The sequence below is a fragment of the Ischnura elegans genome, chromosome 10 (genome assembly GCF_921293095.1).
Source record: "Ischnura elegans chromosome 10, ioIscEleg1.1, whole genome shotgun sequence".
In the NCBI taxonomy this organism is placed as follows: Eukaryota; Metazoa; Arthropoda; class Insecta; order Odonata; family Coenagrionidae; genus Ischnura; species Ischnura elegans.
The window spans coordinates 65,760,388-65,786,948 of NC_060255.1; the positions used below are offsets into that span (position 1 = coordinate 65,760,388).

Below are 26,561 nucleotides of genomic sequence, written 5' to 3' on the forward strand. Positions count from 1 at the left end.
ATGATGAGAGACTTATGGTGCTACCCTCCCTGAAGAGGGAGCCGACCTTTATGGTCGAGAGGAAGTACGCAAGCGAGAGTCACACTCAAACCTCCGTCCGACTTGTCCCAACTAGACCTTTCCCCCCTCTTAACTTCTCTTCCATCTTCCTGCCCAGTCCCCGGCCCTGAACCCTCTCTCCACGGCGACACTTTCACTGGCAGACCCTTACCTGTGCGAAGAAACCCTTAAAGCCTTTTTCTCCCCCTAACTAACCCTTCCCTACCCTTCCTCCTTTTCCCTTCCATTTTATGGCCTATTTACCCATGTGCCTCCCTCCTCATCTTCACCTCTTGCCTTCTTTAGTCCGCTCCCATACTCCCCCTTCGCTAATGCATGCAAATGAATGTAAAAGGCCAGGTTATTACGCGCCAGAGTGCTATCCACTGCCACTTCCCCCTCTTGTACCCTTCCCGGCATGCCCTCCTCATCCTCCCTCGGCGGCCTGACTCCTCTCCTGAAGCACCCCCCAACAAGTCTCTTGTCGAACCTTCCCTTCACCCAATCTACTCCACTCCAGACCATGTCCCACTATTCCTCATTCCACGTCTCGTCAGTGGCGGTCTCGCCGCAAAGTGCGAACGGTAAGAGGGTTGGAAATGTCTCCTGCGATGGGGATAAGGGTTGGAGCAACAATCTGAACGTATCCCTATCGAGTGATTCGCAATCTTCACTACAATTATGAGGGTTAACAAACCTATGATTCGGAATTAGCATCTGTTTAGGGGTAGAATAATCAAAACTACCCTGAAATTTTTCTTCAGAGTCCCTTTTTTACGGCATCTTCACAAGAATAAGTGTAAATATTCAGAACAAATACGTCGCTTTGCACCCATTGCTTTTCTGAGTCCCTTTTTGACGGTATCTTGACTGGAATATTTGTAAGCATTGAGAATTAATAAATCGCCTGCATTCATTTCCTTGCTGAGGATATTTTAGGAAACCGACTAAAATGGATCAAAATAAAGCCCTCCTTTCACCCAATATACTCCATTCCAGACCATATCCTACTAATCCTCACCCCACATCTCCTCATTGGCGGTCTAGACACAAAGTGCGACGGCAAGAGGGTTGGAAATGTCTCCTTCAAGGGGATAAGGGTTGATACAACAATCTGAGGGATGAAGTTACCTCTATAGGGTGATTCGGAATCTCATTACGCTCATCAAGGTTAGCAAACCTATGATTCGGAATTAGTAGTCAGTTTTTGAGGCAGAAAAATCCAAATTACCCCAAAATTTTCCTCCGTAGTCCTTTTGACGACATCCATATTGGAATATTTGTATATATTGAGAATTACTTAATCGCTATGCAATCATTGCCTTGCTGAGGACATTTCAGAAAAAAAAACACAAAAATCCACACTATGGAATAAAATTAATGAGCCCTCTAAGGGATGGTGACTGAGTTCCCTCTATACAGGCCCTTACTATATGGCACTTACAGGAAAGGTAAACAAGAGATGCGCCAATCGGCTGCGTATTTAGTCAAAGGCGAAGACAATACTCACTCAGGGATCATTCCGTTTCAAATCAACCATCACAAAAAAATTGTTGCTCAACATTTTTAATTATCCTGATTTTTTAATCATTGGTTTCCTGCCAGTAGATAATCACAAAACACTATTTGAAAAAATTTACTAGCCATTTTTTTTGGCAGCCATTTTTAAAAGGGCGTCTGGATGAAAAATTTTGAAGAAATGTGTGGTTTGCATAAAGTTTAATTTCGTAGCTATTTTAAAATATATCAGAATAATTCAAAAAACAGTGTGTTCAGCATGAAAGTAACTTTGGCGAATCATTTTTAATGCTTCTGTCATAAAAGACCGTCAATCAGAATCTTTCCGTAAAAACTCGGGGAAAGTTTGTCAATGGTAACTTTTTAACACCATAAATATTTATGAAGGAAACGAGACGAGAGATAAAAGGTTATTTCTGAGTTGAATACTTAAAAAAAACTACTAGCAGTATAAGTTTTAGTACTGAGAATCTACTCCTTTTTTCTAGATTTTGTCAAACAATGCCGAAAGCCTTTTAACGTCGATTTTCGCAGGTCAATATTTAAAAAGGGACTGAATGAAAACAAGTGAAAATTTTACAGAATGTCACTTATGCACATAATAATATCTCACAAAAAAATTATTTGACTACATTTAGAGAAGTGGAGCAGTGAATTTTAGTAAAAACGCAACCATTGATTGGACTTGATAAAAAAATAAGCATAAATAAAAACGTGGCGCAACATTTCCTCGGTGATTTGAAATGGATTGACCCTCAGTGATTCAACACGAAGGTTCGTTAGGATAGGCGAGCAGACAATGCCACTGGCGTATCACTTTCACAAATTTAGGGTGGAGTACTACTATCCTGGACATCGTAGTACTGAAAGGATTCTGCGAATTCTAGTCAATGATTATTGCAATTAATATTGGGGTCAGATACAGATTTTCCGAAGTAAGAACGACCCAAGATAGGCCAATTTTAATGGATAATCATGATTAATAATGGTTACATGAATGTATATAACAAAAGCAATATATAAATTAGCGATAAAAAATAAAATTCGCAGCCATAGGGTATTTAGAGGAAAACACTGACGTGAAATGGACGCCATGTATAATTCGTTTTCGGAACTAAGGCAGGAAACACTTAGGCTCTAGGTACCTATAGAAACTGAGTTTTTTTCGTAGCTACTACGTACTATGTCTTTTTCCGGAGTTTATTTCTCAGCTGTAAATTATTTCCATGTTTTTTTCATTTCGAGGTGCCATCTTCCAAGAGTAAAGGATAGAGCTAATAAATATATAAAAATCGCTCTAAAAATGACTGTGATACTGTGGGTTCCAAGTTTTACGCTAATTGTCACGTGACTTCGAAATCAACTAAATTATTTAGGAAATATTGAGCAAGAATGTTTTTTATTGGGTACGATGACGCGAAAGTGATAACGATTATATAGGACAGACATCCTAATATTTAAAAAATAGAATTTTCCAGCATAAAAGACCAATTAAAAATATGGCTTGGATGGGTAGTAGGTGGGTTGGTGATGTCACTTATGAATTCCATGAAGACGTCTTAGGCTGAAATATATTGTAGGTATGTACGGTAATCATGGCTATACCAGTAGCTCCGTAAAATGTTTCCGATACATCCATCTAGTAAGAATCTAATGAGGTAGTAGTTAAGTAGGGTGGAAAATGCTTAATTTTAAATTTATATACCAACCACTCTGCTTGTACCAATATAATTTATGGCAATACTTATTTGCTAGTGTTTTGGAGTAGATATGACGGTACCCGCCGACAAACCAATGTGGTTTTGTCGGATCAAATTCGTACACAACAGTTTAATTTTTTTTCATTGTTTTCTGAAATATTTTCCACTGTAACACAACTTTTTTATTTAATTATTTTTACTATTTTATTCTAAATTTTGAATTTGTAACGAAGCCGAATTAGCTCATTATTTATCATCATCATCATCATCATCATTGGTCAACAATCCTAGGATTGGTTTGACGCAGCTCTCCACTCAGTTCTCCTATCAGCTAATCTTTTCACACCTACGTATTTCTTCTCTTTCACATCTGTCTTTACTTGTTCCATGTATTTTGTTCGAGGTCTTCCTTTTCCATTCTTGCCTTCCACTTGTCCTTCGACGATTGTTTTCATCAGGTCATCATGTCTCAAGATGTGGCCTATAAGTTCCGTCTTCTTATTAATGTTTTCATGAGGCTTCTCTTTATTCATTATTTATCATACATTTTTTATTTTAGTGCATTTTCAAGAGTGACTAATACTATACTTCTCCACTTAACATTGTGCTGAAATGGTATGCCTCAAGTCGGAGAGACCCTTTTGTAATAACTACTTAAAAACTCTGGTGAACTATCCTTTTTGCGTAGATTGAGAGAGTTGATTTGTTCTGTTTGTCGACCCTTTTTTCATAATAAACATATTACTGCAAAAAACTCATTGAGCAAAACTGTCCATAAAACTTACGCCATTTTTCGGCATTTTGCTTGTGATGTGTTGTTTTATTATTGCGAGGCGTCAAATACCTAGAAAATACGAAACTGTAAAGATGACGAATAAAAAGAGGAACGTACTTCATTATTCTCTCGTGCCCTTGTTTAAGGGGCGACCCTTATTGCCATCTAACTGCCATACGCCCCCTTTCTCGGAAGGAGATCAAATGCAGAAACTTGGCCATTAGCATCTGAGACGACTCCGTGGTCCTGGTCAGGTGTAGTTACGCACGTGGGCAGTCATAAATATTCTTCTCCTCCACAACCCACGAAAGTACCCAATTCCCTCGTAAAAGGTGGCCTCAAATGGCATTAAAGAAGGAAATTAATATACTCACGTGGCGGATAATGAGTTGCCGGAGAGGCAGAGCCTTTATTCAAACAGAAACTCTGTTTTGCGTGGCTGTTTAGACGAGCACTGAGGTCGCACGGTCGTGTGGAGGATAAAGAACCTCGGCGGCAAAAATGTAATTAGAAGCAGGATAATCCAGAGAAGGGAAACATTTTCAAGGCATACTATAAATGAGCCCTTGGGGTTTTCATGCGCTAAAATATGGTCCTTGGACAGAGTTTTTAATTCTCCTGGTCTTAGATGTACTGCCATTCATGTGCGTGATTTCCTGTCTCAATTTTATATGCGTGAAGACACACGATGGGTCAGATGAAGCTCATGTGAATATTTCTTTAGAATGTTCACTCTATCTCTGACAAATTTGCAAAAAAGCCCTGCATTTTAAATGCAAAGGTGGGTTGGTTCTGAGGTTCAAACTGAGGTTCGAAAAAGTATCATAACAAATGAAGTAGCATCTCAGTCGCTGCCGTTGAAAAGTCAGCTTCACTTCTCGTGGTATATTCTTCCTAGGCGACGAAGAAAATTAATCAACGACAATTTTAACCCTTAGTTACAGGCCAAGCGGGGATTTTTCCGCATTGTTCAAAAATTCGAAATAGCGCGTTTACTGCGAATGGATCACTGGTGGCAAACTTTGGTATTCTATTTCTATACTTTTTCCTCGGCCAAGAAAATTATCGTCAACATTTCCTTAAGAAAAATTATTCACAGTATTTATAAAGAAATTTGCAAATTAATACGCTTTATTTTTTTTTATTTTATCGGGTTGATGGGTGCCATGTTCTTAGTATTTATCGAACTACATTTATCAAACTTTGTTTGGTCAAAGTAATAGAAATATTCAAATATATAGAAATATTCAATGCTCGATATGAATCCAAACTTCGATGAGTGCTATCAGAAATTTGTAAATCTAACTATACACTTGGCTGTGCTTACTCGCTTAATGTAATGCTTTGTCAACTAAAATGTAGTTAACTGTAGTTCATTGTATTTCGTAAATTCGTTATGTTATGATATTAAGTATAAATTGAGTGCTACAGTGGAGCATGCCCTCAACTTTTTCTTGAGTTTGAATTGAATAATTTAGAGACTCCGTCGGACTCGTATAAATTTATTTTATTTTTTAGTCCCTCACAAAAACGTTGCTCTTCCATAAAAAACTATTTTCATATTGTAACCTTCATACCATATGCTCGTTTTACTTGAAAGTGGAAATATTACATGTATCTAATCTATCAAATTGAAAAGTATACGATCCTTAAGTAACAAACGGTAGACAAAAAGTGTAAGACCTTCCATAGTGACCATAAGAGGCTTAAGGCCTTTTGAGGATAGCGAGTCGGTATACACGGCATTCATATGTATAATCAGTAATCATTGTTACCATGCATTCTGTGTAAATATTTTTTCTACTAACCATGTTTAGATATGTAAAACACCTTGTTTATTGATTTCTCTTTAATAAAATACGGCTAAAATGAAGATACATTCCGAAATTTTTGCGAAAGCGACGTTAACTTTTGTTTTTGATTAGTCATCTTTGAATAATAATGTTCTCTATATGTTTCCGATAATTTGGACGAATAAATGGTAATTTTTATAGGGCAATATTTTGTTACTTATAACTTGTACGCACCTCTGCAATTCCCAGAAGTATGACAAGCCAGTGATTGAAAACAAATTCTGATCGACGACCCGATTTCGAATTTTCGAATAATTTGTTACCCCGTGGGACGGAATGACATTGGCAACATGTTTTCCTCCTTTCTTATTACGCATGTACTTACATGTGCTCAGAGTTCAGAATGATCGATTTTCCACCAATGAGTCAACAAATCGAATACTGAATTATTGGCTTGCTAGATGTCATCGACCAGCTGCAACACCCTAAATGCAAACAATTGAGGCAACAGGGAATCAAGGATATGTCTACTCGGATTCGCTATTGGCGTCAAATTCCCTCCATTTAAACTTCTCAGTCAAAATTAAAATAATAGCATAACGAGATTCTGCTGTGACCATGCGAAATTGCACATGCTTCAAAAGAATTACATAAATATTAGTATTTTTATATCCTTTGAAAAATACTGCATCCCTAGAAAATTAGTTTCCATTATGAAAATAACTTAGCATTTGTTGAGTGAATTTTGTATATAGGTCACAAATGGATCTTTATTCTTCAACATGAGCTATAAGCACCCTTATAAAGTCATTGCATGGTATAAGTAACTTTGTACGCAGTAATGAAACCATTATCAAGCAAATTAAAAACAAAGTTAGGGTGCAAATTGGCACCAATGGTGAAATTCGATGCAAAAAAAATCATTATTCTTGGCCAGGATTCCAACCTGGATCTGGTCATGTATGGTACTGGTCACAACACTAATTGTAAGCCAAGTCACTCCAAGGCAAATTTCACTCCGTTTTTAATGGGAGATCAAGGTTCAAATTCCGCCTAAGTCAAATAATTTTTTCATAGCGAATTTCACCTGTTGTCAGCCCCATAAAATAATACCCTTTCTGTCATTCGATTTAAGTTGGATAGTCTTAAGTCAAAATAGTGATGTCGTATGTTAGTTATTTCTTGCGCGACGTCAAAACTTTTGACTCCTTTTGGCAATGATAACCGCATTATTAGATATTAGGATATCAGGATTAGTTATTAGGATATAAGGAATGAGAAATTGATTGAAGAGATGCATGAATTATAAAATGAGGGAAGAAGAAAAACTAGCGATGAAAAATCGTGAAAGAAGTAATAAGTAGAATAACCCACGCGAAGACAGCATTCCACAAAAAAATTGCTCACAGCGGGAAATTTAAGCATATAAGTAAGGAAAAAATTATTGAATATTATATTTGGAGTATACTTCCCTACATGAGTGAGGCATGGTTTAATAGCAGTAACAGAGAAATCAAGAGAGGAAGCTTAAAATGAGTGGTGCTGCAGAAGAATGAAAATTATCAAATGGATCGACTGAGCAACCAATGAGGAAGTCATAAGAAACGTAGGAGAGAATAGGGGCCTTTTAAAAACCTTAATTAGATTGAGGAACTAATTAATCGGCCAATTCTAAAAACAAGATGGCCTCATGAATGGCCTTTCGAAGGACAAGTGAATGGCAATATAAAGAGTGAAAATAAAGACATCGAATAAATTATATTTGAATCAGATAAAGAGGGATGTGAAAAGGTCAAATCAATGGTTTTCGTTGACAATGCGTAGAAAACACGTGAAAAGATAAGCTGATAATGGAATTAGGAAGAGAGCTGCGTCAACCCAATCTTTAAATTATTAACCAGTGATGATGGACTTACTTTATAACTAACTATAATTAATCTTCCGTAGTAAAACAAACAATGAGATGGCTACTTTCATTATTGAAGCCTTCACTTCTCCATGTCAGTCCCCTAACAACCTCATTCTTTAATTTTTCTCTAATGCGAGGTTAACGAACAGGGATTTAAAACTGAGTGGGGTTGGTCCGTGTTAAGTCTCCCGTGTCCCCCTAAATCGTCCCCACCGAGAAAAGAAATGGTCTTTTTCGGCCGCCCGGCGTTGCCTCATCCCTCGAGCTGGCCAAATCCGATCTTCATTCTGCGAAACACAATCCTTGAGGGCTCCAACTGAAAAGGCCTACAAGAGGTAGCGTAGAATGGGAGTGGAATATTTAGACAAAAGGTAGCAAGGTAGATAACAGAAATAGATATTGTTAATACGGTCAATTGCGGTGTCATAGGAGAAGGTTGTTTGACGTCAAGTAAACTCGAAATCAAGGTAACTTGGTTATTGGCGATAGCGAAAACGCCCAAGGGAGACGTTTCCTATACGCCTATCAGATAATTTTTTCTCTTTTGTAGAAGTAAACATGTTTTTATGATGAAAAACACAGGTTTTTATGGTGAAAAAAATGGCCCAATTTCATTTCATGAAGAAAGATATCCGCAATTGAACTTTTTCAGTATATATATAATGCTGCAAAATATGCGCATTGGTTCTCAAATATACATTATAAAATGACAATACTCCTGGCCATGAGAAAAACGTCGGCTATGAAAAACCATTTTGCCGTGGAGAACCCGAGACAAATTCCTGCAAATAGTTCGCCGGGAGCAACTACCCTCTAGGATAGCATAAGATCCTATTTCATCCATCCAACCTTGCTTTCTTTCTCACAATCCACCTGACATTATATAATCTTCCTACTCTTCGCTATTAGACTTTGGAATTTTAAAAGAGAATGTATAAACCTTCCCCCAGACCATAAAAACGACGTAAAAAGGAATGAAGGTGGGAGAGATGAAATTCATTTTTTTTATAAATATAAGTCCAGTTATTTCGGTAGGAGGGGGTAGGTTAGGTATTTTATTTTGTCCAAATCCAGTCCCAACTGAACCCTTCATCCAGCTTCGCCAAGTGGGGAAAGTTTTTTTTTTTTCTTTTATTTTTTGCTTCTGAATTTCACGCGTCGCGGGTGATGTCCTCCAGGAAGAGGGAGCCTGGAACTTCAGACGCGGCCAGGGTAATTAGGAAGCAGTGTTGCGATTTTAATCCTCGTCCCGAAGAGGCAAATAGGGTACCCTTATAATGCGCCGGAGCCGTGCGTTTCGCATGGGTCTGTGCGATATTATTGTACGTCGCGAAATCCTTGGATGAGGAAGCAGTCGGAAGGTTCCCCTGGAAAATTAAGGTTTATAGGCGAGGAAAATTGCGATGTCGCACACATTAGACGTGATTTCAGTTCTTATTCGAATCGGTAATAGTATTTATTGAAGTTTTACTTGTTATACATCTCGTACATTAATTTTGATACGTTAAATACATGGAACGAGAGGAAAATAACAAAAAAAATTTCCTTAACTTACGTTTTTTAATAATGTGTCGATCATGGCGCCAATTTCATGTAACCGTTCCTTAAATTGCTTCTCGATGAAAATTTTTATGATAAAATTTCTATTTGGACGACGTCTTTGTAATGTGCAGTGATTTTAGATACATGTCCCTCCTGCATTTCGTGAAAGCTGTGTTATTTATAATCTCCGATCCCACCTCTCCATGTATCCCAACTATTTCTTTTGTACTGAATCCATTCCTTGCGTAACTCCTGGCCTCAAAATATCCTTCCCGGGACTTCGCCTCATCTGCCATTCATTTCAAATCCTACCTGAAGCGCCAACTTAATAATTCACCGCTTTCTAACCCCATAAGGCTAATCAATCGTTTTGTCTTGATATTTTATTTATGTATATTGTTTTATAATTTTTGTATTTATTTTATTGGTAAATTTTGTTTTATAAGAAATTTCAATATTTAAAATCAATTCATGATTGCACAACGCGTTCCGTTTTTAAAGCTACATTAAAAGCTTTTTTTCATTTTCGCTGTTGTGAAAAAAACGAGTCGTGCGAAATAAACTCATTGGAAATATTGCAGTCTTATTTATATAATATTAATAACTTCCACCGCATATCATAAAATGTATTGGTTTGTAGTGGTGAGTAATTAATAAATGAAAACTCGGAATCGAGTCATGGACTTCTGTTCTATTTCATTTCAGTTCCGCCAGACATTCTAGACTACCAGACGAGCACGGACATGGTGGTGAGGGAAGGCACCAATGTGACGCTGAGATGTGCGGCCACCGGATCCCCGAGGCCAAGCATAGTGTGGAGGCGGGAGGACGGGGAGCAGATACCCATGGTCGGAAACACCGAAGGTAAGGAGACCATCATCAGCGTATAAACCTAGGGCGGGATTCAATAGTGTCAGTGTTTTCTTTTACTTTGTAACACTACTCACCTTCTATTTTTTGTTTCGTGTTACCTTTGGGTATAGAAACACACTTAATTATGAAATAACATGCAAAAAATTACTTTTATACTTTTTTATTCAAAACATCATAAAGGAAGAGTAATTGGGCCCAATTTACAATCGGACATTATAACAAATAGATTGCATAACTTCACTTTCTATTCCTATGGCCTTTTAACTCTTCCCCTTTTCCTTGTGTATTTGTAGTAATAATTTAAGTTCCACTTATTGGGTTCCCTGTTCCGCACCTCCACTCAAACACTGCCGGATGGTTCAATGCTCCACAACTCCACTCACTGCCGGATATCTTCCTCCGCGATCCCTCTCTCGAACTCCCTCCATCGTTTTCTTTTACGCATCCTTTCTTCTATCGGTTCTCTCTTGTGGGCGCCTCGTTTACCTTTGCGTCCCCTACTTTTTCCTTTGCCGGTCTTTGAAAACGCGTCTTTTTCGTAGCTCTCTCAACACACGACTCCCGTTAGTTTTCTCTCGCGTCCCTCGCTACTATTGTTATCTCCTCACTACGATTGTTAATTTATTTATGGTAACAAGCGACATGGCGGTTTGATTACAACTTTGAGGTTTACTCAAAGTGAAGCGGGTACTCACTATCGCCGCGAAAAAGGTAAAACGCTGAACTTTTAGCATTTGTATTAAATTCTGCCAAAGCTCTATTTATTTATTTCACACACCACCGAAAACAGCACTGTACGGCCTTTACATCGGGGTTGATAACATTTAACAATCACAAACATCCATGCCCTGGATAAGGGTAACTTACCCAGGCGGGACTCGAACCCGCCGGGTATAGGGTCAGGTAACATTTTGTTTTACTCCTTTTTTTATTTTTCTACATCATCAAATCATTAAACAGTGTTTAAACGTAAACTTTTAACTTCTACGGTCGAAATAGTGAAGAATAGCACGCGAAAAACCAGGAGAACGGCGAAACTATCGTCTTTTTCATCTCGTCATGGGAAAAATATTTTATTGGTGCACTTCATGATTTTTTTATCGAGTGAACGACATCTCCGAATTACAAATATTTTTTAAATTAAATTTTATTCATTCATTGATTTTTTTAAAGGCCGAAAGGTAGATTCTAATTTCCGAGGTGGAGAAAAGTATGCATGAATGTCGAATTTACGTATGTTATATGGAAAAAATATTTCCAAACTTTTCATGAAAGGAAATGTCGTCAAGGTTCTATTTACTTAAAATAAACCACAAAGACGAAAGTCGTCCTGTGGCAATGTGCGGCTCATGGGGCTATTTTACTACATCTCGTAAGGTTACGAAATTAGGTCAATTGCGGAGGCTTTATATTTCAAGCTAGACCTTTTCGTCGCCGTCTCCGAAATAGTTTTATGCCATAACGGTAATTCTTGGATCACAATTTTGGGTTCTAGTACCATATGAGATTCTGACTCTTGTTCATACTCAATAATTTTTAATACCTGAATTAATTTTAAACTCAGTAGTGTCAAGCAAAACAGATGGATCTCCTACATGACAATGCAGTTTCTCAGTATAATCACAACAGATCATATTACAATAATGCAGACGCAGAAAAATCAATGATATCGGTACAAGGAATATATGACAATGTCAAACATTTGGATATAAGAAATATCGTTATTTTTTCAAGTTTATTAGCCGATCATAGCAACGTTTACATGCATCTTATGTTATGCAGCTTAAAAGTGCAGCATTCATTTCGTAACTTATCAAAAAATAATGAAGTTATGAGCTAATTTTTTTTTCATTACTCGTATGGTTGAAATGGCTTACGTCAATTTGTGCATTCCTTAAGAAGAGGACTCTTTTTACATCTCAGAATATAAGCGTTGAAGTCAAGAAGCAAGATTTTCTGGAAGATGTATATTCTTATAAATCTTTATGGTAGCGACGTATGACTCGCACGATGACTGCAATCAAGGTTTTGAAGCTTTCAAAATGTGATATTCTAGGATAATGGTGAAGATCAAATGGGTATATTTTGTGAGTAATGTGAAAATTCTATGAAAAACAGGAGAGAAGAGAATTATTTTTCATGGAAACAAAGAAGAGCGTAAATTTAGTAGCACTTCGTCATGTTAACGTGGCTTATACGTATCGCTATATTTTACACAATTAATTTTTTTTATTTCCGACATAGGAGTATTGTAAGCTGTCCTTATATATCCGACGTGCATGCTAAATATATTTGATTGAATCTCTTTGGGGAACTAAAATATTTACGTGAAATCCTTTATGATGAAGGAATAATACAGTTCTTCCACGGCAATTTCACAATGAAGATAGTGTTGCTTTGTTAGTGAAGTTTTTAATGCTAGTTTCATATTCCCTTTACAGCGGCCACTTTTTTTAATTCTCAAGTGTTGTTAGTGAGAATAGGGATTATTCTGGAAATTGCTCATTACTAGAGAAGAGAAAGCAAGGCTTACAGCTGAGCAATTAACGCGGATTCATGTTCTCCTCGTAGTTTCTATTTTTACGTCGGGAGGCGTTGTACATTCATCCAAGTTGCCGCCTTTTATGACTTTCGACTTGCTCCTGCCTTACTTTAAAAAACTAAAAGTGCGCTAATTTTAGAATACTTGCGAGGAAAATTTTTAAGATCAAAAACTCTCCTTCTGAGTTTCATTTTCATTCTCGCTAAAGTTCGCCTCCCCTTCCATTGGTTTCCGTCATTTACCAGTGAAAGATAAGATTTTGAGTGTTTAATTTTCTGGATATTACTACTTCTTCTCTGTGGTAGATAACTTCAATGCTATATCCATTTCTAGTTTAAGTGTACCGCGCGCTCCAGCTATTTCCAACGAGAATATTATAGCTCGCTGCTCCACTTTTTTTAAATATTTAATGCCGCTGGTTAAGCACTCTAGGTTTCTGATGCTGAGTGAACCTTTATGCATATTATTTTTTGGCATATAAAAACTTATTTTCCTCACATAAAAATCCATAAAGGAAGGCCTCTTTATCAATGGCAATAACACTGCAAAAAATTTGTATCCGGGGATTTTGAAAATTAGTGGATAGTCCCTTTCCTACGAAAGGAATTTCAAGCAATGCGGGCAGTCTCCCAATAATAATTATAAAGGAGACATGATATTTATCGAAGATAGCTACATTCGATTAAAATAACTTCTCACGGGAAAGAAAACCATAATTATTATACTTGGCAGGCTTGTGCGTTGAATATCATGATTATCCTTATTTCTAATTTCATTAAAACTCACCAGGAATTTTTTTCTTCTTGAACTCACCTAGCATACAGTGAATGCCTGAGTGTGGAGATATCCTGCACAATATAAGTTGCGATGATGTCCTGGCTCCATGCAGGGGATTCCAGTGGAAAAGGTCTTCCAAGGCTGAGTCGCTGCATACTGCGCATGCGCCTTGGGGAAAACAAACCGGCCCAACCCAAGCTACCGCAACAATGTGAAATCTGGTCGAAATATAAATAAATATAAAACAAAAAAAAACTTCATCCCGCGTCCGTGACTACTTTCGTTAATGAAGATGTGCAACGCAAGAGTCAAGAGGAAGATATTTCCATCTAAAGCTGTTAAAAATAAACGTTGTTTTCAGGCCTCTGGGATTACTCAATGGACCGCCGCGGCCTTGGTCTCAAAAGGAAATGTGCTGAGCGCAAGGGAAAACTGCCCGCCATTTTTGTCATCCCCTCGGTAGCAAGGGGAATAAACACTCGTTTTTAAAATCCCGAGTTGGATTTCTGCTTTTTCTAACAAATTCCTCTCGGCAAAAACGAAAGAAGGGACGTACGAAGCAAAACGGGGCTAAGGGAAGCTGAGGTGGAATTGCAGGGGTGCAGCGTGGAAGAAATACGAGGAGAAATGCGGCAGAGTAAATACGAAAGCTATGTTCCTCCATTGTCACGTTATGAGGCGGGAAGAACATTAGGAATCCCAGAGATTTCTAGGTGTCCCTGGCTTCAGGGGACATATCTGCATACTCTCTTCAGATTCAAAGATAAAACTAGGGCAATACCGTGAAAATTTTATAAATTTTGCGACCTTATTCCTTCAAATGCGAAATACTGTCATTAATTTACCTGCTGTACCGATGACGTTAGCAGAAATTCATGTTCTCCATAAAGGACCTTAGGGCTCAATGATTTAAGAACAGATCAAGTAGGGAAAAGAGGGGCAAGAGTACGCACCTAACAAGCAATCATAAAAATTATGCATTTCGGTTCAAGTAATAAATTTCACTTTTACACATATTATTCTTTGTTACATCTACTACAATACATATCCTCCATTGCATCAGAAAAAATAAATAACTGCCGTCATTTATCGAAATATAAGAGAAAAACAAATAGGAAACTTGCCCCTCACGTGGGGCAAGTGTCCTCTCTTCATGGGGCAAGAGTCCTAATCACTTTTTTCAAATGTGAATTCGCTTCCCAGAATATGTGGTGCAAGGTTCTTTTATCCATGTTTTACATTCATAACACATTAACCAATCGACAATGGGTGGCTCTAAGTACATTTTTTCACAACCTACAAAAGCATAATCAGTATTTCCGGTGAAGTGAATTTTGCCGTTTGCCGTCCACAAACCGCCGATTAGTACTGCGATCCCTATCCCTTTTTTTTAGATATCTTCATATTTAGTTTCAGGGTGTTGGATAAACTGGTAAGAATTCAGACCGCTTTGAGTTTTTACGCCGATTTTGCACTTGCAATGGTTTTGGATATGGACTGATGCTCTCAAGCAAGACATGTGCCTTCCGATATCTGCAAGACAAAGTATTCTCAGAGGTGGAAGGTTAAAAGGATTAAATCGACAGGAATAAAGGAGTTAAGGGAGAAATGCTTGAGAAAAAAAGGCTTCTCCGCCTTCTGCGTTCATTTTCTCTCCTTGTTCCCTCGTTTTATCCATTTCATATCCTCTTTGATTTGGATCCAACTAATCTGTAGCCAATGAAGGCAGGAAAGCAGACTCACAAAACGCGTATCGACCTAGTGAGTAAATACCGCGTCTATTATCCCTTGGCTGCATTCCCGACAGTCGCTTCTTTCTCAAGCATTTCAGAGGGCCAAATAATGTTTTATCTACTAGCTGAGCGTTGTAGGAGCTATGTAGGTAAAACATTATACGGATGAAGTGAGTCTCACAAAATTATATGTTAAGATGGGAAACATGGGAGAAATGGTTGTCTAAAGTGAGCAAGACTGGATCATCAGCAGAGGGTTTTGCATTTTCCTTAACATGTTTCGGCCAGTCAATATAAATGTTTGAATTGATGAATCCCAAATCACTCGTTATAAATAGAGTTCCTGGAGGTTTTACATTTGCAAACTTAATTTTCAAACGGTTTCTCGAAAAAATGAGGGCTAGGGGAATATTCACCCATGCCTGTACACGGGTTTGTACGACAACAGGGAGTATGATGCATATCTACGAATAAAGCTCGTCTAAAATTCTGGAATAAATTAATATTTTCCGAATTTCAAATCATTAAATGATATATTTTCTATTGCAAATACCGCCTTATGACGTACGCAGAAAAAATTCATCAATCTCTAGACCAGCTGCAATAGAACGTATGGATTATCCACTACTCCTTCTCAGTGTAGCAACCTCCTAAATCTGTTATCCTAATGATTTTCAATCAGTTTTTAAGTAAAATTTCTGCATTTTCTTTCAATACAATTATCAACAAAGTATAAGTGATATTTATGGCAGAAACTTTGAGTTCATAAAAAAAGCAATAGTTTAAAGTGGGGCGGGACTCAGCGCCCGTAGGGCAAGAGTCCTAAGCGGAAACTTGCCCCAGGACTCTTACCCTAAAGGTACTTGGTACACCTAAAACGCCATAACACAATCACATGGTGAGCTGCAAACCAGCTAACTACATGAATTTTTGAGGCAAAGAATGTACATAAAGAAACGTTAGACAAAAATGGTAGTTCAATTAACGCCCAAACCAAAGATAAAAATTACGCGGTCCTACAAATTAGATAAACGCTGCGTATAAATGAATATTAAGAAAAACTCACGTTCCGCCATTCGCTGTCTTCCATTGAACACATCCCTGTGTGACATTCGGTTACATCATTGAAATTGATTGACTACAAGTGGTATCATCCCGGCATCTAGATAAATATTGCGGAAAAGGAATCATGCCCCATGCGGACTGTTGCCTTCAAGTTATTATAAGAATTATTATGTTACTACAAAAATGTGAAGTGTCGAATTTTAATTTGCCTTAATACATTATGGTAATAAGCAAAGTAAACTAAGGAAAATTTGTTTTTTCAATCTCTGTACAGTCAACATGGTACTTGCAGATATACTCGTATATAGGTATCAATTTATTTCACATAATCTCAGACACCTTTTCGTCGCCTCACGCATTTGAAATGAAATATCTATCGTAAAAACACTTTCAAGTGTGTTACTGGACTCCATTTACGCTATTTTTTGACAAGAAGGAGACCATGAGTGGCAAGAGTTTAGATGCATGAATTATTTTTGTAAATTTTAGCTTTGACCATTTCCGCGAATAATCTAGCTCAGGCGAATTGAATCGAAGTTAGTTTCTAAAATTCAAACTTAAAGTTGGGCCTGATATCTCTCGTAAAAACACTTCAAAGTGTGTCATTGGACTCCATTTCCGTTGTTTTTTGACAAACGGGATACCATGAGAGGTAAGAGTTTAGGTAAATGTACTCTTTTTGTAAATTTTACCGCTGAACATTGCCGCGATTAATCTAGCTCAAGCGAATTGAATCGATGTTAGTTTCTAAAATACGAACTCAAAGTTGGGTCCGCGATCTGAAGCACAGACTTATTACTAGATTGAGGACTGAAGATTGAGCCAGGCTCAGAAACGCGCCTCCGCACGTTGACCGATGTAAGATATTCTTTGTTGAGGGCAAAACCAGATGTGGATGAAAGCTATGAAACTTCCGTTTGACCTTGCTTTCAGCACGGACAATCGCCACTAAATCACACTCCCTCGCACGCTCAAGCGAAATATAATGCCGAAATGTCCGAAATTCCACCCTAAGTTCAACTAAACCCCAAGACGACGAGAGGTTGGTCTCCGACGGGGCAAGGCGATGGCAGAGCGCTCTACAGGGGGAAAAGGGGAAACTTGCGAAGGAAGCTTTTCGAGGTCCTCAATGGGATGACATCACTCGTGGGGATGAGTTGGTGGGGGAGCGAAGGTGATGTAGATGAAGGGACACTTATATGGGCTGGGGATAGCGTGGGTGAACTTTGGATAGTTGTCCGTTGTGACACGGTAGAGGCGTTTATGGCTGGGTCGAAGGTGAGCTGTCTCCTCCAATGGTTCGGAGCGGTAGCGGAAAAGTTATCGGAGAGGCCTTTGGGGAGGAGGTCAGAGTTGGGCATCGCTGTTCAACATGACCTGTCAACACAGCTTCCGCCTTCTTGAGGGGAGCATACCAACCCCCTTTTAAGAACCTACCCCACCCTCCTTCCCCTAAGCCTTCCGCTGAATGAGCTAAGTGAGGTGTTATTAATGAGTTAAGGTCTCTATTCTCCGCTCCTCCGGTCTCGAGGTATTCACTTCTTCTTCCACAAACCATTCTTCTTCCCCTTTCATGTTTTAAATTCCCCTCCAACCCCTTTTGCACCTACTCCTGGGGGGTTATTCTGTACTTCCCGAATTTGGGCTCGAATTCGGGTTACGACACAGATTTAGCCAAAAGCCAGTGGTTTAATGGATTCAAAGCCAAGATTAGCAGTGCCTGAACGCACTTTCCTTAACTTTTTAATGAAATATTACTGTTTTTAATTACAAGTTACGTCTGCATAATGTATATGTCTTTGTTTAATCAATATTTAAATTTTTGTTTTGGGTACGAATGTATATATGTATTAGAATTTTGGTGGCACAAAAATTCATGAAAGTGTTATTTGCCTATTATTTCTTTCCGTAACCAGTGGCGGTACGGCGTTCCGGCGCGTTCCGGTACCACTGTCAAATGCGGGAATTATGTTTTAGTTCGATGAGTGACAATATGAGAGGACTCCAGACTCATATGTATGAATCAAAATTTTGTGTATGAGGAGAATGCTGATGCGGACAATGTGAAATTGTTTCTTATCTATGTTCAAAGAAATGTTCTCGGCGTTTAGGTTGCTCGACAGGGAACATTTAACCATCTAAGGTCCAAAATACCCAATATATAAATATTATGACTTACTCCAGGTTACTTACTTTAGGATCATTCTGTAGTTTCGAATTTGGACTCAAATTCGGGTGACGTCACAGATTAGGCAAAAACGGTCATCATTTTAGTTGTTCTATAATTTACCGCATACGGCGTGTAGTAACGACTCACTCAGAGTCCTTTGCACAGCCGTTCTCAACACCACTGCTTCGTGCTTATTAGGCGGCAATATAGAGGACTCTGAACTCATCTGAATGCATCGAAATTGTGTGCTACGTTGAATGGTGAAGCGGAACGCAATGTCAATGAGAAATTGTTTTTTATCTGCATATTTTTAAAATTTTCTTGGATTATACATTATTTTGTTTTTATCATTGCAATCTGGCTAATAATAATTATATTAAAACGGAATTCCATCCCGATTTGAACATCCCTTTAAAATCATTGACAAATTCATTATTTTTCTCCTGAAACGAATTTTTTTTCGATTTCGAAAATAAACTTTGAATAATTTTCAAAGACTTCATGTCTTACGACGAATTTGACAATATTGTTTGTTCTAATTTTGATTATTTCGATTGCAAAGATAATTTAAATCCAAAATAAACCTCAAAAAACAGAAAAGGCATCAGAGATTTAATGAAATGTAACTATTTCCTTGGATTACTTCCTCCACTTTCCGTAAAATTAAATTTGTAGTTTAAATTTTGACCTTTGCCAACCTACCTCAATCCAATACCTCCCCTCGTAAGCTGAGCATTTAAGTGAAAAATGTTGTCAATGAGTCAAAAGCCTCTACTCTTGACTTCTTCCTCTTAAGTTATTCTTCTTTCTTCTTCTAAATTCTTCTTCTCTTATTCCCGTCTTTGCAATGTTCCCCTCCCTCTCAACTCAAATTCAGCATCCGACCCGCCCCAGGAGGTCGACGAAATCTTACGCAATGTATCTTAAAATATCCCCTTCGTCAGCAGCCATCAATCCAAACCCTCTAGTGCTCTGGACTCCTTTCCCGCCTTTTTCAATCCCTCTGGATCCTTCATTATTCGTCATTTTGATGTCCGTCGCAATTGGCGTCTTATTATTCCTCTCTCTCTGTCTCCCTTAATAATTCTTTCGATTCATTTTTTCATTTGTCTTTTCCTTGTCTTGGCCTCTATTTTTAGTTATCATGAGTATCTAGGAGTTTAGGTCAAATTATTGCAAAACTTTATGCTGACGTTTCCGTTTATTTGTAAACCGTCTTCAGGGCTTCAAATGAAAACGAGTGGACAATACTAATACATAAATAAAATTGGAGGTTAAAAACATTATTATTACAATAAAATAATAAAAAATAGAAGAATTTTGGCATACCTTATTTTTGCACAGGTTTGTTTGTTGACAGAAACCAAGTTATTACCCAACTTAGTTACCATCAATTTTGATTAATCAAATAAATATATATTTTACTAAGATTCTCAATGTCTGATCTTTCTTTACAGCTGTTATTGTTTTTCGTTATGTGAACCATTTCTTTGAATTTTTTTTTTTTTCAAATTAATTTCCCAATCTAAAATTTCGGTGTTGTCAAAATCGAAAGAATGGCTATTGATTATGCTAAGGTTAGCAAGGGCACATAGTATTTTATTATTTTTTATCGATGATTTATGTTGGGAAATCCTGTTTTTTTCAAATAACGTCATGTCTGTCCTATGAAGCCCTGAAGATGGTTTACAAATAATCCGAAACGTCGCGTTGGCGTAAATTTTTGCAATCATTTAACTTAAACTCCAAGATACTCATGATAATTAATTCATTTTTTTCTTAAACACCACTTTCATTTCTTCATAGTGAGACCAATCAACTTCACCTCTTTCCTTTATACGATCATTTAGGAAGAATCATAGCTTCTTGTCGAACATTTCATGCGGTAATTTTCTTTCAGCTGTATTATCTCATAATTTTATGCAACACCCGTTTATTATCTACGATTTCGGGCTTGGTGTAGTGGAAACCGATATGACCATGGAATATATCCTTGAATCTCTTAATAGGTTAAAAAATCAAATAATAGCCTCACGAAGTCACACTCAATATTAATGATGGCTCTATGAGTTGAAACTCGGTGTGTGGTTAATTAATTCTGTGAAAAGTGATCAAGTTTTTCTACCCAATTTGTAATTAGCGTGTTCCCTTTAATTTTTAACCCATCAAAAGGTTATAACATAATATTCCATGCTTATTTCGGCTGTTTTTTTTTATATTTTATCCTCCCTATGTCTTTAACAAATACATTTTAACCCGGTTTCTATCAACCCATCATCAGCTCAAAGTAATGAAACTGTCTGCATTACTGTCGGCCAATTTTTTCTAGGAAAAACCTGCATATGGTGTGCAGCGTTTACACGAAATTTCTATTTTCCTCATATTTCCCTGATTCAATGGCCAAATTTTTGTATTCCCCTGACGGTATATTAATGGAAAATCACTCGAAAAATGAGTTTTTGCAGAAAAATTTAGTCAGGTTCAATGAGGAATTAAACTTTACATATTTCAGTCAAATTAAAAGAAAAACAAAATGAAAAATGTTTGAGTCTTCGATTCAAAATTTGATCATCATTGAAAACCAAATCAGATTTTGAAGCATCACTTGATCGTCAAAAACTGAAACTTATTCTTGACCTGCCCTTATGCCCTTATAATCTTTCCATTGTTTACCCTTAAGTTATGCAAACTTCTAAGTTAAAAACTTAGCCTTTATGTGGCCAAATTTTGCGCCAACGACCTCCACCTTATCTCTCTTATTCTGAATGCAAACAAAAAGAAATTCCTACCTCGTCGCTCGAATTCAGCGATGCTCAACTGATATTTCCACCTTTGTGATACGCCTTTGTAATTATCGTGACCAGAATCTAATTTCGCTGATTTTTTGTCCCGGTTTTTAATACCTTGACGTTCTTCAAGTTAACCAGAGATCAACGGCAGGATTACGAATGGAGGAACTATCATGAAAGGTCTACATTCTATTTTATGGGGTCAAAATATTGATTTAAAATCGAAATTAAGAATAGATAAAACAATGGTAGAAAGTGAGGAGCAAGGTATGTGAAATCAAGGTAAGGAAACAAAATAGGTTATTGACGACTTAGAAATATTACATGATAATGAGTAGCTGAAAGATCAGACTTGATAAATTATACATGATACAATAATGAAAATGATGGAATTGTAAAAAGACATACTCGAGGAGGTAGAAAGTAATCTACTATCTGATTTGGCCATATTTATGGCATGGCCAGCAAATATTGGATTCCTCCCCAAAAGACCTCATGAAAAACTGAAAAGAGGAAGACCAAGAGTGAATTGGAGACAGAGAATAAAGAGAGCAATGGAAACAAGAGGAATGAGAGAAAAGGAGTGTGATAGCAGAGAAAAGTGGAGGCTGAGGGCATGAAAACGACAAAATTCTTAATAAACCTGCTGAATCTATAGGAACATGTTCCACAAATATAACCCAATAAGGGTAAGACGGTATAAGGCACACAATAAAATAGAGACTCAAAATTAAATTTTATATGATTTTCTTCGGATTTTTTTATAAGTTTATTGCGCATTTTTCCTATTATTATCTTTCCTTACCTGGTTTATATTTGCGATAAATACCTTGTGGAAAATATCAAGAAGTATGCTTACTTTCATATTTATATTTTAAATATATGTGAAAATAAGCACTCTCCATGGTATTAATTTGGCCCACGGGAGCGTGCTAGGGAATTATTCTAAATGAAACTGTTCACTTTGGTTAGGTTATTTATGACCGCACACTCATTCACCGTGGCGAATAGTCGATATTTACTGTACCCTGATCAAAATCTCTATTATATCTCTCCTTTAATCAATTTGATTCGACTTTTTGGTCTATTTTCACTCCCATTCCCATCAAATAATTGGCAAACTATAAAATCATCGCGTCTGCCGATGGGTCATAAAACGTTTGGTTTACACAGCGAACTGTTAGCAAACTGTGAAACCTCATTCGTCGATATAAAGTGGTATTTGCTGAGCGCAAAAGTTTTTTTTGCGCCAGCGAATCCAGATTCAAATTTCCTGGGTCACTTTAATGATCATCGTGCTTAAAATAAAGTGTTTCATAATATGGAACGTTTCATATCAAACCAATGCAATGAAGCAGAAGAGAACATAAATGACTGTCGTAGGAATAGGAAAATACATGACTGACTGTGAATTATGTGGATGAAAAACGGAAATAATTGGAGGAAAACTGCGAATATCTCATAAATTGCGGTCATATTTCCTCCTGATTAATTTGTTAACATTTCGAAATCAACGGGAAAGCTGGATGAATCATGAAGTCGATTTTAGTCTAGGCAAACCATTAATTCATCATTATCGTATGTCACTTCTACGAATTCAAAGCAATGATTTGTTGGATTCCTTTAATAAGATGCAAACGTTGAATTAATGGAATTTTAGGAATGAATTGGAATAATAAGCGAAAATAAAATACATCTCAGCTATTTAATTTGTTTTTAATTCACATTTTAACAACAGGAGATCAAATTTACTTTACGACAAAATCGTTTAGTTGTATGGATAGCATTTGTATGATTAACTTTCGAACTTATGATTTTGAGATAACTTTTCCGAAACAAGGGAGGCTTAGTTGTCAATATTCAGACATTATATGCTGCCAAACCAGCAAGGAAAAGCATAGTGACTCCATATTCATAATTATAAGTTCAAAGGCTGAATTGCATAATCACTATCGTCTCTTGAGTACCCCTTGTCTCTCTTCATTTGTGAACTATTCTAAGAGAACAAAATTTTTATGGATCACCTGATCCACGATATCTTAAATTTCTTGCATGTGAATTTCTAACAGTCAGTTTTAATTCGAAATCTCCGTTTCACTTTTTAAGCAGCTATGCAGATAGAACTACCGTTTGACAGGGAAACCTAGTAAGAAAGAAAATGGATGTAACAGAGATGAAAATGCTGTTATGGATGATGTAAAAACATTATGAGATAGGATTAGGAATAAGACTGTAAGAAGGAAGGCAGGAGTGGTTGAGATCTCAAGGAAGGTTTAAGAGGTAAGGATGCAATGGTTCGGACATATTCTAACTAGAGATGGCAACAGAAACTAAACGAAAGTCAAAACCGATGAAATTTCAATAGTTTCGTTCCCGGAAGCAAAATGTGGAAACGAAATGAAATGGCTAATAACCCAGGGAGTTAAACTCAGGGTCGAAATGAAATCGGAGTCAAAAATACTTCGGATCGAAGCTAAACTAACAATCTGGGACGAAACGAAATACAGATAATGTTTCGCACCGGAGGGACCATGTGCTTCACCTTAGAACGGTTTAGTTTCGACCCACACATCGAGTAAGAAATATGGTTGAATGAAGTGGAGTCTCAGCCTACCGCCATAAGATACATGGGGCACTCATTTTTTTACCACTAACAGGAGAACGGTGAACGCAAACTGACCATTCTATTATTTCAGCTCAATTTTTTAACCTCTCCACACGTGTGTCAAACGTAATGGGTCGGAACTATTCTCTCTTATCCCCCTCCACTCAACTTTTGGGACCGAAACTTAACTATGATCGGCGGAGTTTAGCCTAATTTAGTTTCCTTCCCGGGAGTAAAGTTTCGTCCCGGGTCGAAACTAAACTCCTTGGTGATTTCAGTTTCGTGCCGGAACGAAACTAAACCTAGGCCTCGTATTTTCGTTTCCCTACGAGTCGAAACGAAACATTTTCGTTTCGTTTCACTAGCCATCCTTGATTCTAAGAAGGGATGAGGAGAATGTGGGAAACAGAATTCAAAATTTGTAGGAACGAAAGATAACGAGGGAAAGACCAAAGAGAAGATGGAGGGACTGTATCCAGAATGATGTGAGGGAGGACGGGAGAAGGGTTTGACTGCAAGAGATGCCCAGAATCTTGGAGAATACTAGTTTAGAACCTTACTGGGAATTTTGCGGAGAAAGAAGAAGGCTCAACATGCAAATCTTGTCATCAAGATTAATTCCTTCACCCTATTCTCTCCCTCGCGTATTTTATGCGTAAAAATACTGTTGCTTATGCAGATGTCTTCTCAAAATTACTGTCTCATTTGTTTTTTTTTTCGTTTAAATTATCAGCAAGCTCGGTTCACAAGTGTATCGAGTTGATGTGGCGGCTGGAATGTTGGCTTCACACCCAGTGGGCCCGAGTTCTAATGCTGGCGGAAGCAGACAATTTTCAGAGACTGCCCTATCCATGAATGAGTGATGCGTGGAGCTCACCTCAAGGGCACCACTCCATCCGTCTTATAGGTCGTTTACTGTGGTCCACTTGGCGCCTTTCGTAAAGAACCGGCTGACGCTGACGTTGGACAAGTTTCTCTCCCCTTTCTTCTCTACACATCCCGCATGGCACAGCTGTCGGCCTCCGCTAAACACCATACCGCACTCAATGTATTGCATCAATCGTGCAGCACTAATAAATAAAACATATTGTAACGTTTTTATGCTCGCGTCATGTTTTTGGCATCCCTTTTTCTTCTGTTTCGTGAATTTCGTACGGACCGCGGAGTGTCAGCGGCGTCAATCGAGGAATATAGCTGTTCTGAGCACCTGTGACGAGGATTCGCTTTTTGGTTTGATTTCGCTAGGTCAGGCTGCCGAGGAGATAACCGCGTAGGTCGCGGAAGCCGAAGCAATGAGTGATTCAATAGCTCGAAGTGATACATTTCCATTTTCCTTCCTTTTCCTGCTCCCCTCTGCCTTCCTTAAAATTCCCAGCAATGGTACGTGTCTCGGGACACTTTTAAGGAGTGTATGTTACTGAGGAAATTACGAAGAGGACAAACCTTTCCCTTCATTTGCCATCAGAGAGCAGGCGAATTTTTCCTAACCTCCCCTTTCCTACACTGGCACCCATATTTGCATCTTGGTCATTAGATTTTACTGATTCGAGCCACTCGCCATCGACAACACCCGAAGCAAGGCGGGAGAAACAGTGCCGTGTTATAATATAACTGCCCATTTTAAGAAACTCTTTATTTTCGATTCGCCTCTCCAATTTTCTTATGCATAAAACACCGTTCGGTATACAGCCATTTTTCCTTTGAATTTTATTTATCGTTGGCTCTGGGTATGGCCAAATACCCAAGTAAGGTAAGACGGTCTCCAGGGGGCTTTGGGGATTTAAAATATTCCCTGGTCGTTCAAAGTCTCTTTGTAAACACATCAAAAGAACACATAAAATTCCCTTTCCTTCCGCGCTGGGAATCTCCCCATCAACCGCTGCTATTTGGGCAACAGAGGTGTTGAGAATGTTTATTGAATATATCCAGTGGGTTTTTGTGTTAGATCCTCACTACTTTATCTCACCATTTGTCCTAAAATCCTCTCAGTATTTATTTTTAATCATTTAAGCCCTTAACCCATTATAACCCAATGTTGCTTCTAAGCAACATCAAATATATATGAATGTTCTTCTCTTTCTATTCAGGAAATATCTAAACTACGCATTATTTTGTGGTGTTAATTGTAATGACTAATAATTTAGCTACCACGATATTTATGATTGAGTGCAAAATTTTCAAGTTTTCTTAATGAAAAACCTTGATATTTGAATTCTCCCAAAAGTAGCTCTGGGTTAGAAAGGGTTAAGCACCTCGCATTGGTCTCACAGACCTTAAGACGATTAAATAATCGTAAATATTTCGGCGCCCCGGTTTTGTATTGACTTGCTCGTGGACGCACTTTACCCTCTCGCCCCTCAGTATCGTGCAGCCGCTCGCCGGGCTCGGACGTGCGTGCGTTTGTCACGGATTAGTCAAAAAACTACTACCTTGGGTCTGAGAGACCCATGCTTGGAGGTTAAGTGATTTTTCTAAAACAATTATTTTTCATTGTGTGAGTTAAAATGGCTCGAATTGATGATTTTATTGCGAATAGGGTGGTTTCCTATTATTTTTTTATTGCCTAAATCGAAAGATTATTACTCCTGGAGTACGTATTTCACGCTTTTAGATTTTTTAATGACGATATCTATTTTCGCGATTAAATGAAATGTGAAAATTTTCAAGCTCGCGAAAACGCGACGGCTAAGTAGGAATGATGGGAAAAGTCCGTGTGACGTATTTCTGGTTC

The 26,561-nt window shown here is 37.8% G+C and overlaps 1 protein-coding gene across 5 annotated transcripts in view; it reads left to right on the top strand.

Annotated features, from left to right (window-relative positions):
* The window catches only part of LOC124166723 (neurotrimin), a 313,058-nt gene that overhangs the window by 230,505 nt on the left and 55,992 nt on the right, over positions 1–26,561 (top strand). For all 5 annotated transcript variants that reach the window (XM_046544386.1, XM_046544382.1, XM_046544381.1 and 2 more), the window contains one exon: positions 9,982–10,140. In XM_046544386.1, the coding sequence (XP_046400342.1) occupies positions 9,982–10,140 (159 nt within the window). The remainder of the gene's footprint in view (positions 1–9,981; positions 10,141–26,561) is intronic.